The 13,485-nt window shown below is 35.1% G+C and overlaps 2 protein-coding genes across 2 annotated transcripts; both read left to right on the top strand.

The window, feature by feature from the left end:
• Positions 1–5,774: 5,774 nt before the first annotated feature.
• LOC130749424 (uncharacterized) lies at positions 5,775–8,409 on the top strand. Its single transcript, XM_057602778.1, has 5 exons — positions 5,775–6,073; positions 6,161–6,343; positions 6,969–7,180; positions 7,440–7,701; positions 7,864–8,409. Exons 1-5 carry the CDS (start codon positions 5,987–5,989, stop codon positions 8,203–8,205), a joined length of 1,086 nt encoding a protein of 361 aa, XP_057458761.1. The 5' UTR covers positions 5,775–5,986; the 3' UTR covers positions 8,206–8,409.
• Positions 8,410–10,383: 1,974 nt separating this feature from the next.
• On the top strand, positions 10,384–12,940 carry LOC130748812 (ABSCISIC ACID-INSENSITIVE 5-like protein 1). Its single transcript, XM_057602055.1, has 5 exons — positions 10,384–10,593; positions 10,982–11,814; positions 12,371–12,442; positions 12,556–12,585; positions 12,679–12,940. The coding sequence occupies exons 2-5, from the start codon at positions 10,996–10,998 to the stop codon at positions 12,763–12,765; spliced, it is 1,008 nt and encodes a 335-aa protein (XP_057458038.1). The 5' UTR covers positions 10,384–10,593; positions 10,982–10,995; the 3' UTR covers positions 12,766–12,940.
• The last annotated feature ends 545 nt before the right edge of the window (positions 12,941–13,485 follow it).

Raw genomic sequence — 13,485 nt, 5'->3', positions numbered from 1 at the left:
AAGATTACTATGAAACTGACTTTTCTCCTGAAGCTGAAGAGTTGTCACAGGCCAGGATTGAATCTTTGAAAAATTATGTGGATTTTTACTAAAATACCCATGCTGAAAATTATGTTGTAGTGCAATGGATTATTGAATGACCGGTTTGCCCTCAAGGCTGCAGAAACTCTGCTTTTATATAGATTATAGATATAGATTATAGATATAGATAGATAGATTATAGATAGACAGATAGATAGATTATAGATTATAGATTATAGATTATAGATTATAGATTATAGATTATAGATTATAGATTATAGATTATAGATTATAGATAGATAGATAGATAGATAGATAGATAGATAGATAGATATAGATAGATTATAGATAATATAACAATTAAAATAAAATGGTGTATTATAATTTGTTTGCACTTACTACTTTCTTTTTGTCCATAAAACCCTAATATTTTTCAAGCCTACATAATAAGCGATCACAAACAAGATATTTATTTACGTGTGGTGGCACAATCGTTTCATGGTGATCTATGAAACAAACTATAACAATCACATTCAACTAATTTTGTAGAAATATTGGCATTATCGAAGCAAGACGAGAATGTGTTTGATTGAGACATGTGATTAATGTATGACTAAAACTTGTGGTTTGTCTTGTGAAAAAACTGCAGCCAACAACCATATATATAGATATCGCTGCATGTGTTGTTCAAACAAAGGAATGATACATCAAGGAAAATATAACAACACACATATCACTGAAACTCTTCTTCACTCACAATCTGAAAAATAATAATGACATAAACATTCAACAAATTCACTCAAGTGATAATTTGACAAATTTATTTACGAAGTTATTCGGAATAAAACATTTGAAAATATTGTATGAAATAGCAAGGTTTGCCGGCTCAAATATCTCAAATAAGATGCACTATACTATTTTTTTCTGAACCATTTTTTTTCATTAAGTTTTTGGTGGTAAAGTTTTTAATGAAGTGGTACTTAAATACATACTAGAAAATGTTGTACTATTTTTCCTTTACTAAATTTTTTATCCCACAAGATTTTCTTAGTAAGGTTTTAAGGATATAAGTTTTTAAGGGATAATTATGCAAACAGGAGTATTATAAAGTGGATTGTCATCGCCACAATTGGTTTGAGGTAAATTGAGCATGACTTAAATGTGTAGTCCATTTAGCATTTTTTTTCTTTCTATTTTTACCTATATGCACCTCCACAAGTTCTTTCATATATCTCTTCTGTGTTAACTTATATTTATATTTTTTCTTCCTTTTCATAAAAACACTACAATTAGTTGATCTTATTATAGTATGGGTTTTTGGCTACAATTGGTTGCAAAATTTTAGGTCTCGGGACCAGCCACACATCTTTCTCGCGACCTACACCTAAACTAGGGTGGGGAGGAAATCTTGAATATTGTGGCCTACCAAAGTACAAAAGCTTCATGTGGCGAGCCTGTCAAGGGATACTACCAGTACGACAAATATGGCGAAGTAGGGGGTTCTGGTTGATGTTGATGAGCTATGCCCTTTCTACTGCTCGATTGCCCCTACTCGCGTATGGTATGGTTTTCTAGCCCCTTTTCCATTCAGATTCTTGATGTTTATCCTCATCTTCATGAGTGACTTGAGCACTGGATGAGGGTAGAGGATGACACATCTTTTAACATGATCTTTTCCCTGACATGGTCTATTTGGAACCTACGAAATAAGCTGATCTTTAATGGTGCTCTCCTCTTTGCTCGGATTGTGGTGGTAGAGACTCTTTTGAATATGGCTCTGGTTCCAACTGTAGTTCAGCTTGATGACGGTGATGTTGGTGCATTGCTTGGTGCGGTTGCACAATCTATAGACAATGGCACGAGCACATGTGGCTGGGAACCTTCGGCGACGCGCACGGTATATATTAACTTCGATGCATCTTACTCGCAGTCACAATGTGGTGGGTTCGAACTTATCACAAAGAATGAAGTTGCAGGTAGGTGTTGGCTACTGCCACAAAGTGTTATGAAGTTGTGTCCTCATCACTTATGGCAAAAAGCTAGCTATTTTTTTTATAGGCCTTGTGTATTGCTCTTGAGCTTGGCTTTAGGGAAGTGGTGTTCGAAATTGATTGCCTTCTCCTCCACTGAGCCTGGGAAGCAAAGCTAAACAGTACCTCCTACCTTTCCTCAAATTTTTAGGATTGTTTGCACCTGTCAAGGGGGTTTGACCCTCTTATGCTTTGGTCCGTGCTAAGAGGCATTGTAATGTCGTTGCAAATGTTTTAACTATGAGTCACAAACTTTGCCGGGAAATCCGCACACACATTTTCCTCTCTCAGAGAGTGATGAAGCTTCACTCGTCAATCACGACCCAATAAAATTGCAAATAAAATGATATTAAAATAAAAATATATTATGGGTATTTTGGGAAATATAGAAAAAGAGAGTCCATCTCCATCGCTATAAAAGCAGAGCACAAACCCTAACCAGAACCCTAACACTACTTGATCTTATCTGAGCAGAGAAAAGCCACGGCATAGCCACCACTTTTCCGATCCTCTCTTTCCCTCTCGGCGGCGACGGTGACGGCGGAGCCTCCTTCGCGGCGGACTCTACCCCCGTTTCTAGCCCGATCGTGAGAGAGGTTCTCGGGTGTGGCCCTCTGCCGTCGGAATCCTGCGATGAAGACTGCCCGCGGTCAGAGCCCCTTTCACAAATTGTATTGATTCGGGCTGTGATGGCCGCGCGGGCTAACCCCAAATAAAAAATCTTCATTTTTGTTGTTGTAAATCACCAAACTCATTGTTATGGTTTCTTCACTGACTTCAAATTCGTTTGTAAATTAATTCTCTTTCTTCAAATTAAGAGTGAATTTGAAGTGGGTTTAGAGAGATAGGAACGAATTTAGTGGTTTACACACTTTTATATTTAGGTTAGAATGTAGAAGTTTTTGCATTTGCATATTTTGCTTAGTAAAGTTTCTGGGTTTGCTTTCTTTTACATAGTGATTTTGAAGTTATGGGCATTTGTTTTATAATTTTTTATGCTTTTTATGCATGTTTGTGGTTCATTGTTTGTTCAATTGTAGTTATGGTTTTGCTTGTTATTTTTTTTTTCATTTTCTCATGCTTATTGAATTCAACTAATTTATTTGGGCTCTTTTGTTCCCCTCTTTTTGAGGTAGTACAATAAGATTTAGAGTTTATGTGCATCTTTAATTTATCATTTTTGACCATGTTCTCTTAAGTTCATTTACTTGATTGCAATCTAATAATGATTAATTGGTTTGGTAGTTCAATATGCTATCTTGCAGGACCTGGGAGGGCCTGGTGGAACAGAGTGGAGAAGGGAATATGTACTATAAAGCTTCTTCAAGGCAACTTTCATGCTTGATTTTGATATTGGATTATTGTTCTTAGTTGTACTCATGAAATATGAAATGTAGTATGCAAATTAATTTCAATTCACCCTATTTATTTGTACCCCATGTGTTAATTTGGTTGAGGCACTGGTTTTCTTAGGAGAAGGAAGGTTGTTAGGATGCTTCGTATCGTCATTACAAGAAAAAATTTGCCTGTAGCTACATTGATATTGTGCTGTGACTAGCATTGTATTCCTTTTGTTAGCTGAATTTCTTTTATTCTTGAATCATTCTGTATACTGATTCCCTTTGTTGTATCTTAAGGCAGTTTAAATTTAAGTCTACATTTTTGCAGATTCTGTTTTTTGGCACTGTTATAATTTAAGTCTACATTTTTCTTCAAAGAAGGCTTCATGCAAATGAGTTTTTAATGAACTTCGGGCGGATGAATATTTAAGTCTGTGTTTGGTTTTCAGTTTAGAAGTTTGATTGGGGCATTGAAATTCGAGATCACACATTTCAATGCCTCAAACGTGAAAGAGGCTTATGACATATGTTAGGTGAAAGCATTTTCAAACTGAAAATCGAATAGACACTATATCTTTAGTGAGCTCCTTAGTTGACACAAATAGGCTTCAACTTAAGTTGCCCTTAGCCGTTTCTAATAGAAACCTTAGCCTTAACCATACAATCATTTCTTTGTGGTTTATGGTTTGAAATGATCTTCACACGGTTGATCCTGCCTTTGATTAGAATGTCTTCATATGGTTCATTATGATTATGAATACTTAATAAATAAATTATGTACAACAAAATACTACAAGAAAAGAGCTCGTTAGCATTGATCGAAACTGACACTAACAATACAAAAATTGATGCTATAGTTAATTTAGTGTTGGGGTCGAGGTTGAAAGTGAAGTTTAAAGCCTTGAATTTAATATTGCGTCAGTCACTTGACCGACACTATGATTGAGCATTGGTTAAGCCGACTCTTAGCCAACACAACACACTAATTTTCATGGTCTACGTGAAATCGTAAATGTTAGCGTCGGTTGTGTAAGTCGACAGTACTTTAACCAACACTAACTTTCATATTATCTTTAACACAATAGCATCAAATTCATGTTTAGATTAGTATTATCAAATTTCAGCTTTTGCTTGTTTTTTCAGTTGCTTATTGAGTTGAATCATTTGTCACCGAGTATGATGGGTGTCATTAACAACTTCAAATTCGGTCACACGTGTTAGGTTTCAATTCTTAAACGGGGATCTCCATTGTTTCGAAGATGTTTGGAAACCAATTTTGAGAATCGATTCTACGATTTTGATCTGGATCTGACATAATTAACTTGGGCTAACTTATCCATCTGACTGACTCCGATTTTGTGTATTTGTAATATAATTCAGTTACAAAAATCAATTATGAATAAAAGTATCAACACATAAATCACGTCACTTAAACTCACGTTCCGAGATCAAATTCTGGTTTAATTCAATTTTACTAACGCTCATCCAAACACACACTAAAGTTTTCATAATCATCATTTCTTGTGTCCCGTAGTGGCCATGTCCCGAACGCCATGTGCTCCAATAAAATAGACAGGTCCATCAAAAACTAACTTGAAAGAAACTAACTTGAAAGAATATTCTTCAATATATTTGGGTATAAACCCAGAAACTATTATGTTTTTGTGGGCCTGAGATCAATAGTGACCGCAGAAACTTTTATGATCTGCTTCTTATTCAAAGCCTACCAAATCAAGTAGTAATTATTAATTAAAAGAAAACAGCTTTCATGAATTAATTGTTTATCTTAACGTTTCAATTGCTAGATGTGAAGCAAACGTGTTGCAGAATCAAAAGTGACATTTTTCTTTTATACATACCCCAAAAATCATTTGAATCAGACAAACAATGAATAAATAAAAATACTTTACACAAGCTCATAAAATTTAATTACCAAGCGTTTAAATTAATTAATCAATTTCCTACAAATGCATATGCGTTAAATACTTAGTAGAAAAATTAAAAAACTCTTAAAATAATTGATTGATTAACACTTAGTTCAAAAATAAACGTTTATAGACTATTTTTATAGAGGTTTTGTAGTTAACGGATAACTCTAAATTAATAAAATTTAAATAATACAATCTTATCTTATCATAATTTATGATTATAATATAAACTCTAATTATGACAAGCCATATCATAACAAATTTATCTTAAAAAATCTATCTCTTAATAGATATTTTTTTTTTTGAAAGGCTCTTAATAGATATTTCAATAGAAAGAGTTTTGTTAATAGATATTTCACTAGAAAGTTTTTTGTCGTTCATAATAGTGCTATTCAACTAGAAATAGCTAGAGCAATTTTTTTTTGGATAATACAACAAATTAAAACTCATAATCTCTAACGTAATGCTCCTGCCTGTCAACAGATAAAGAAAAAAGATTCTCTCCCAAATGGAACCTTATAGAGGATATCCCTCTAAATGAATGACTTCAAAAATTCACAAAGCACAAGCCTCTCTATTATTTGATTTTTAAGGAGGAAGAACAGGAGTGACAACCAAATTCAGCTCCATTCAATTCAAGTGCATAGAAAGATCTATTAGTCAGAAGATGATGAAAAGAATTAAACATTGTCTTAAGTTATTTACTCAAAACTCACAAGGTCACACAAGGAAAATCTGCAGAGGTTTCTGTCAGGTGAAGAAAATGTCTTTTTAAGATCTACCCTTTGTTCCTTCTTGGTTCCCAGAGAAGCTAATCATGTTTTTTTTGTGGAATTATCAGGGAACTCAGCTTACTCCAAATTCAATTGATGATTTTCCTGTGGTTTCACCAAGAATCAGGCTTAGAGATGGGAGGCACCTGGCTTATGTTGAGAGAGGAGTCCCCAAGGACATGGCAAAATACAAGATCATCATTGTGCATGGATTTGGAAGCTCTAAAGAGATGAATTTTCTGGCTCCCCAAGTAAGAACCTTAATCTTCCCTTCTCAAGAAAACTAGTTGGACATGGTATGCTTGTTGGATTTAGATCTATTTTGCACAGTGTTTTGAAACAAAAGAATTTTGATTCTCTCCGGTTAGTGATTTTCTAAATTCACGCGGTCATGTAGTCTGAGCTGTTCAGTTAAGATTGTTCGGCCCACATTTTAAACTTATATCTACCCTCTGATCTTGATGAATTATATGAATTAATCGATCTTAATCAAACGATTCAGATTCGTTGAATACATGAATGCAGAGTATGTTAACTGCAGGGAACCGAATCTGAAACAAAATATAAGTATTAGGTGTACTATCAAAAGAGAAAAATTGAAATTGTGACCTTCAAGAAAGAAAACAAGTAGAATATGTTCAAATTGCTTAGGATATTATTATGCACAGATAAGAAGTAATGCACAAAACAAGTGGCATATATTAGTATTTCTCATTGGTTTGTTATTTTCTTTTATTTTTACAAGTTGTTGTGGGTTCTGAATTTTGAAGTATCTTTTCAATACATCTCACAAAAGCAAAGTGTGGAAGTAGCACGGTACAATCTGAATATTTTGAATAATACATTATTGATTGATTATTCACATTGAATCTGTAGGAATTAATAGATGAACTGGGTATATATCTTCTGCAATATGACCGGGCTGGATATGGAGAGAGTGATCCAAACCCCAAGCGCTCACTGAAAAGTGAGGCACTTGATATTCAAGAGCTTGCTGATCAGCTAGAGGTAGGAGCTGAGTTTTATGTGATTGGAGTCTCAATGGGATCATATGCTACTTGGAGTTGTCTCAAGTACTTGCCAGACAGGTATATCCCCATATTTAACTTCAAAAACTTATTTATAAATTCCCCCTTTTGGCTCAGTTATGTTAAAATCTTATAACATGTTTCAATCAACTTCTCGTTCCTCAGAATCAATTACATCACACAAAAGCTTTTCCTCAGAAGTTGATTTTAACTTCAGAGTCATATAGAGTGATTTCGGATCATAAACTTAATGCTATGTTCCCTCTTTATTATTCCGACCGCTAATGAAAAAACCATGGATTCGCCACTGTTTGTGCAGGCTTGCAGGGTTGGCGCTGATAGCCCCGGTCATCAATTACAGGTGGCCTTCCCTTCCTGGGAGTCTGATAAGAGAGGACTACAGGAGGAAGCTTGTGAAGTGGGCACGGTGGTTTGCAAATCACTGTCCTACTCTTTTGCATTGGTGGGTGACTCAAAAATGGCTCCCTTCAGCTGCTGTCATAGAAAAAAACCCAGCATTCTTCAACAAAAGTGATATAGATATTTTAAAGACAATTTCAGGGTTCCCAATGTTTACAAAGGTAAAATGAAACTACATGTTGCCCTTACATAAGTATTTAGTCACTTAAATTATATTTGATTTTAGTCTTTAAACTTATTTAAGTCTTACATGTTCTGTCTTATGTTTGAATATAATTCCTCTATGAGGGTGATTGTGATCATTGGTATTTTCCAAATTTCAGGACAGTTTAAAGGAACAAGTTGTTTTTGACACACTTCGCCATGATTGGAGGGTAGCTTTTGGAAAATGGGAATTTGACCCTATGAAGCTAAGTAATCCATTCCCTCACAAGACAAGTTCCTTTCACATTTGGCAGGGCTATGAAGATAAGGTTGTGCCCTCTGAACTTCAGAGATTTGTTTCAGGGAAGCTACCATGGATAAATTACCATGAAGTTCCAGATGGTGGCCATTTGATTGTATATTATAGGGGCTTGTGTGAGGCTGTTTTGAGGTCACTTTTACTTGGACAAGAAAATATTGCCTTTAGACCCAGAACACCATTATTCAAAGAAGAATGTTAGCATGCAGAAAACTCTCTAATTAATACTATACTTTATCACATTCTTTATTATTTCATATATTTCGCTTGAGATCTACTAAATGATGTGAATTGAATTTCACTTCCTACTTAGTAGAACAGACATGAATGTACATAATCATGATACTAAAGAATGTGATATGAAAATGTGTTAGAGAGTGAAATGTTTACCTTTCTTTCATGTAAATCTTAATTTGCCATGGTTTGATTTAGCATTAGCATTCTTAGGAGAATGCCAATTGTATAAATTACATTAGTTGGGTGAAAGAGAAAAGAGAAAAAATTGTTGTCTGTAAATTACATTGTCATTAACTCATTGGTACCATACATAGACTTTTAGTTAAATGACCTTTAGGCTTTAGTTGAAGTATTCGTCCTAAAAATGTTTTTCTATTCTGGTTAACATGACTTGGACTTTTAAACAATGTTGTAGTGCTTTTAATTTCTGCAAGCCAATAATATAAATAGTTGAGACATTCTTATCTGCAAATACCAAGGTACACTGTTAATAGTTACGCCCAGTGTTATCAGACTCGGACCGGTGATCGACTCGGTCGAGGCACTGGGTCAATGAGTCAATGGTTCAACCACTGGGTCATTGGTTTGATTGCTTGACTCGGTTTATATTAAAAAATTATAATAATTTAAAATATAACCTTAGTATATCATATATATAAAATAATATGCATTCTTCTAAACAAGAAGTAAGGTGGTGTAGTGGAAATTTGGATTAGCTTTCCTCCTTTAGGTCCTGTATTCAAGTCCTAGCCATGACAATTTTTTTAAATAACTCTCAATTGAATATCATTTGACCAAATAATTAACATTAAATGTAAATTAATTACAGTTTGACCATTAAAAACAGTTTCGACCAAAAAAAAAAAATCAGAAAAAAAAAAAAAAGACTGACCGGTCCAAAAAAAACCGGCCGAGTCGCCGGTTTATTACCTGAATCGGCCGGTCCAAACCGGTTCATACCGGTTCAATTACATGCCCGATCCATTTAATGGCTCGGACCGGTCAAGGGTCCGGTTCCCGGTTCAACAGGTCGAACCGGCCGGTCCGGTCCGAGTTTTATAACTATGGTTACGCCCTCTAGTTCCTCATCTTTTGTTGTTTTAACTTTTGACTTAAATTCTAAAACTTTTGTTGTTTTACAAACCCAATGCATTTTTTCTTTATTTTTTTCCATGTATACCCTCATTTATTACTATATCTCTCACCAACCACCTCTTATTTTTACCAATCAAAATCATAACAAGTTTCTTAACCAATAACTATCACTCTCTCTCTTCACTCTATCTCAACATTAAATAGGGGTGTTTATGTCAACAAATTTATCAATGATTGTACTCTTAAACAATGTGCATAACCTTAAACAACAAAAGATCAGGAACGGAGGGAGTACAAGTTACAACTAGTCAGATGTTGTCAATTGAATTTACAATCATAGAAGGAGAGTCTTGAGTGCTGGGTTTTGGTTCTTTGTTGCACATATGACCTAAAGAGTAGTCTTATGTTTTTCGGTGAATACTAATTGTGTCCTCATCTCATAACCAGAGACTAATCTGTTTCGAAATATAAAAATTAGTGAAATGAGTTTTATCTCTCTCAACAAAATCATTTTTCCATACATAGGCCAATATTTGAACAAAAGTAGTCTTATGTTTGAGAAATAGTTCCATGCACGGACAATGCACCAACTTTTACACTTATTAGATTTTAAATCTGAAGGAAAATCAGTTTGTTTTTTGATTTGCTTGATTAATGTGACCCATCTTTAAAATCTGAATGGTTAATTGACAAAAATTTATGAACTTTTTTTTTCGGTGTTAATTAAGGTATTTTCACAACTAATAACCATAAGACTAATCCCTGCTTATGAGTTTTTTCCGTTAGGATCATTTGAGAATCGAACCCTCAACCATTTACTTAAATGACAAAGTGTTGAATCATTATGCGAATTTTTAAACTTTTAACTGCAGTAGTAAAAACTGATGGCAACATTATAGTAAGTTATGGTAAGAATGGTGTCATGGTAAGTTGGTAACTACCAACCACACGTAAACCGAAAACCAATTGCCCAAGCACACGGTTTCAGGGGGAATTAAATTCTGGGAGAACAATCTTTGAATTGTGCCACATTCCTCACATTAAGACAAACACTTTAATTTATGATGCAATCCATGGCAGTTACTTTAAGTCTCTCTCCACTCTAGTGTGTATGTGTAATGTATCTATCTTCTCTTCTCTCTCAATTGAGTCCATTCTACACTTCTACTTTTCATTCCTCTCTCTAATTCCAGTTCCAAATCAATCTTTCTCCATTTCAGAATTCAGACTAGCTCTCTCCCTTGCTGTTTCCCTTCAGGTACTCACACATACATATCTCTTTTTCTTCATTCCTCTGCCATTATGATTTTTGCTATTTTTCTCTCTTTGAAGTTCACATCATATGATTTGGTTTCTCAATTCTCATTCTTTCATGTTGGTCACATTTAGATCCAAGTTTGCATGTTGCATGCAGCATCAGTGTGTGATACAGTGAACCAGTGATGGATTTTTTTCATCCTTGTACAATCAATCACATCATCTTAATTACCTGATAATTAACAATTGTCTATCACACTCTCCACACTCCACATTGATGTTTTTGTATTTCATATTTAATTTTCATCATTCAGAATTGTATCTGAACTTTTTTTGGGTGATTGTTTCAAATCAAGTTATTGATATTTGATACAGTTCAATTTGTGAAGTTATTTTTGACAGAATGACCCTAGAATCAGAGCAAGAGGTTCCAATGCAAGAACCAGAACCTACATTTCCTCAATTGGGCAAACAGAACTCAATTCTGTCACTTACCCTTGATGAGTTCCAAAGCAAGAGTGGGAGGAGCTTTGGTTCCATGAACATGGATGAATTCCTGGCCAGCATTTGGAACTCAGATGATAACCAACTCAACAATCCACCACCTGCTCGTGATGAAGTCGCTGAGACGACTCAGAGTAAAAGTGTTGCAATTGCAGCAGAACACACCATTTCCCAGCAAGGCTCAATCTCTGTCCCTCCTCCAATTTGCAAGAAAACTGTGGATGAAGTGTGGTCTGAGATCCATAAAGACCACCCACAAAGGAATGAAGCAAACAACAACAATCTTGGAAGAAATGAGACACTTAGGAAGCAACAAACACTTGGGGAGATAACTTTGGAGGATTTCCTAATAAAAGCTGGGGTAGTACAAGAATCATCATCACTATTCAATTCTACACCTCAACTTAGAACTACAATGCCATCTCAGAATCAGATTGGTAATGCTGCAAGTTATGGATTGAGGCCTGCAATTGGGATAGGATTTTCTACCCAACATAATATAGGGACCAGTTTAATGTTGTCACAGAATAACAGCCTAGTAGCAATGGATCCCTCTAAAAGTCATGCAGTAGAAAAATGTCAAAGCTTGCCGGAGTCAAGTGGGTGTAATAGAAGCAAGAGGATAATTGATGGTCCTCCTGAAGTGGTATTGGAGCGAAGGCAACGCAGAATGTTGAAAAATCGAGAATCCGCAGCACGTTCTCGAGCTAGGAGACAGGTTCTGTGCTTATCTCATATTCAACTCTATGTTATATTTCAACTTGATAGTTATTAATCATATAACTTAGAGTATTTTCCAATGCTTCACTTTCCATATAATCAATTCATAGCAATGTTTTCTTCCCATGTTATTTAGATATCAATAATGATTTTTGGACTCACTTACAGTGTGACACCCTACAGATACCCACAATATTTCTATGCTTTTGCATAGCCGATTGCCCGATTCTAAGTTCGGATAAAAGAGGAATGTTTTGTTAGGCTTTCGGCAGCGAATGTAAAACTTGCAGATATGTTTAATATGGATATGTGATTCATATAACTGACCTCACCTAGTGGGTAAAAACTTTGACAACGGTTACTGTTACATTCCAGAAATTAGTTTATAGAATGCAATTTTTGGAGGTGTCTGCTGGTGTTGCACTGTTCGGGTGTGTCCACGAATCATTACTTTCTTGATACCTACCATTCGTCAATTACCATACATAGTTTCTTGGGACGGTCTTATCCTGCATTCGAGGTCCTATCACTTATGTAAAAATATTTTAATGCAGGCATACACAGTAGAGCTAGAAGCAGAGTTGAATCTGCTACAACAAGAGAACGACAACCTAAAAGAAATTCTGGTAGACAATTCACATTGAAAATTCATGTTCTCATTTTTCTTTCTTTCATTCTTCTATGATTCATGTTTTCTGATGCTTAATTTGTCTTTATCTGAATCTGCAAACTGCAATAGGCTGAAGCCGAGCGTAAGAGAAAACAAGAGGTCAGTGATTACGTTTCAAAGATAATCTGGTCTTGGGTCTTGATATATGCAGGGTTATTAACATTATGGTGTATTTATCATGTGTTGATACAGATTTTACAGAGAAAGCATTCAACAGCAGCTCAGAAGAGGACAGAAAAATTGAGGGCAATAAAGAGGCCATTAAGCACAACCTGGTGATTAAGAGTGAAAGATAAGAATTAAAAGAAAAAAAATAAGCACACACACATTTGAATGGAGAAAGTAATGTGTCTGTACTCTCCAATATATACCTCTGTTCAAATTTTCCTCCTTATATCAACTCTTCTTCTTGTACATTCAAAAATAAGAGACTTTGTATTGTGAATGTAGTATGAGTCTGATATCTCACATATGTTAAAAATGAGCTAGATGAATACAATATATTATAAGAGACCTACATACCTAATATCATAAGGTTTTGAGTGGAGGTTTAATGTCTAGCTCTACTGGTTTATTGTTTCCTTGGCCCAGAGTTCCTTGGGGTCTCCCTGTCTTCCCAACACTCTTTTGAACTGTGTGCTGGAAGAAGCCTGGAACCTGAAAGCCTTAGCAAGAGCCATCCACTTAATGTTAAGTTCTGGTACTTACTTGGAATAATGAGTTAGATGAGTTTGGTGTTTTGATCTAAGAGCTCTGAGTAAAAGAAAAGAAAAAAGTCGATATTTGATAGCTTCTCTATTTTTTGGCTGTTGGTGCTACATTTACAGTTAGCATGGTGTTGTAAGGCCACATTTATCTTATTTTTTGAAGGGGGAGGGGGCGCTCATTCTGACATTTATGTTCTGCAATCTTCATTGCTCCCCTTTACTGCATTACATTGGTTGGTTATTGTAAGGTGTTATTGAGAGTAATTTTGTAAGGGGGTGACTCCAGCAAATG

The sequence above is a fragment of the Lotus japonicus genome, chromosome 3 (assembly GCF_012489685.1).
Source record: "Lotus japonicus ecotype B-129 chromosome 3, LjGifu_v1.2".
Classification (NCBI taxonomy): domain Eukaryota; kingdom Viridiplantae; phylum Streptophyta; class Magnoliopsida; order Fabales; family Fabaceae; genus Lotus; species Lotus japonicus.
This window is presented reverse-complemented; position numbering and strand designations above follow the sequence as displayed.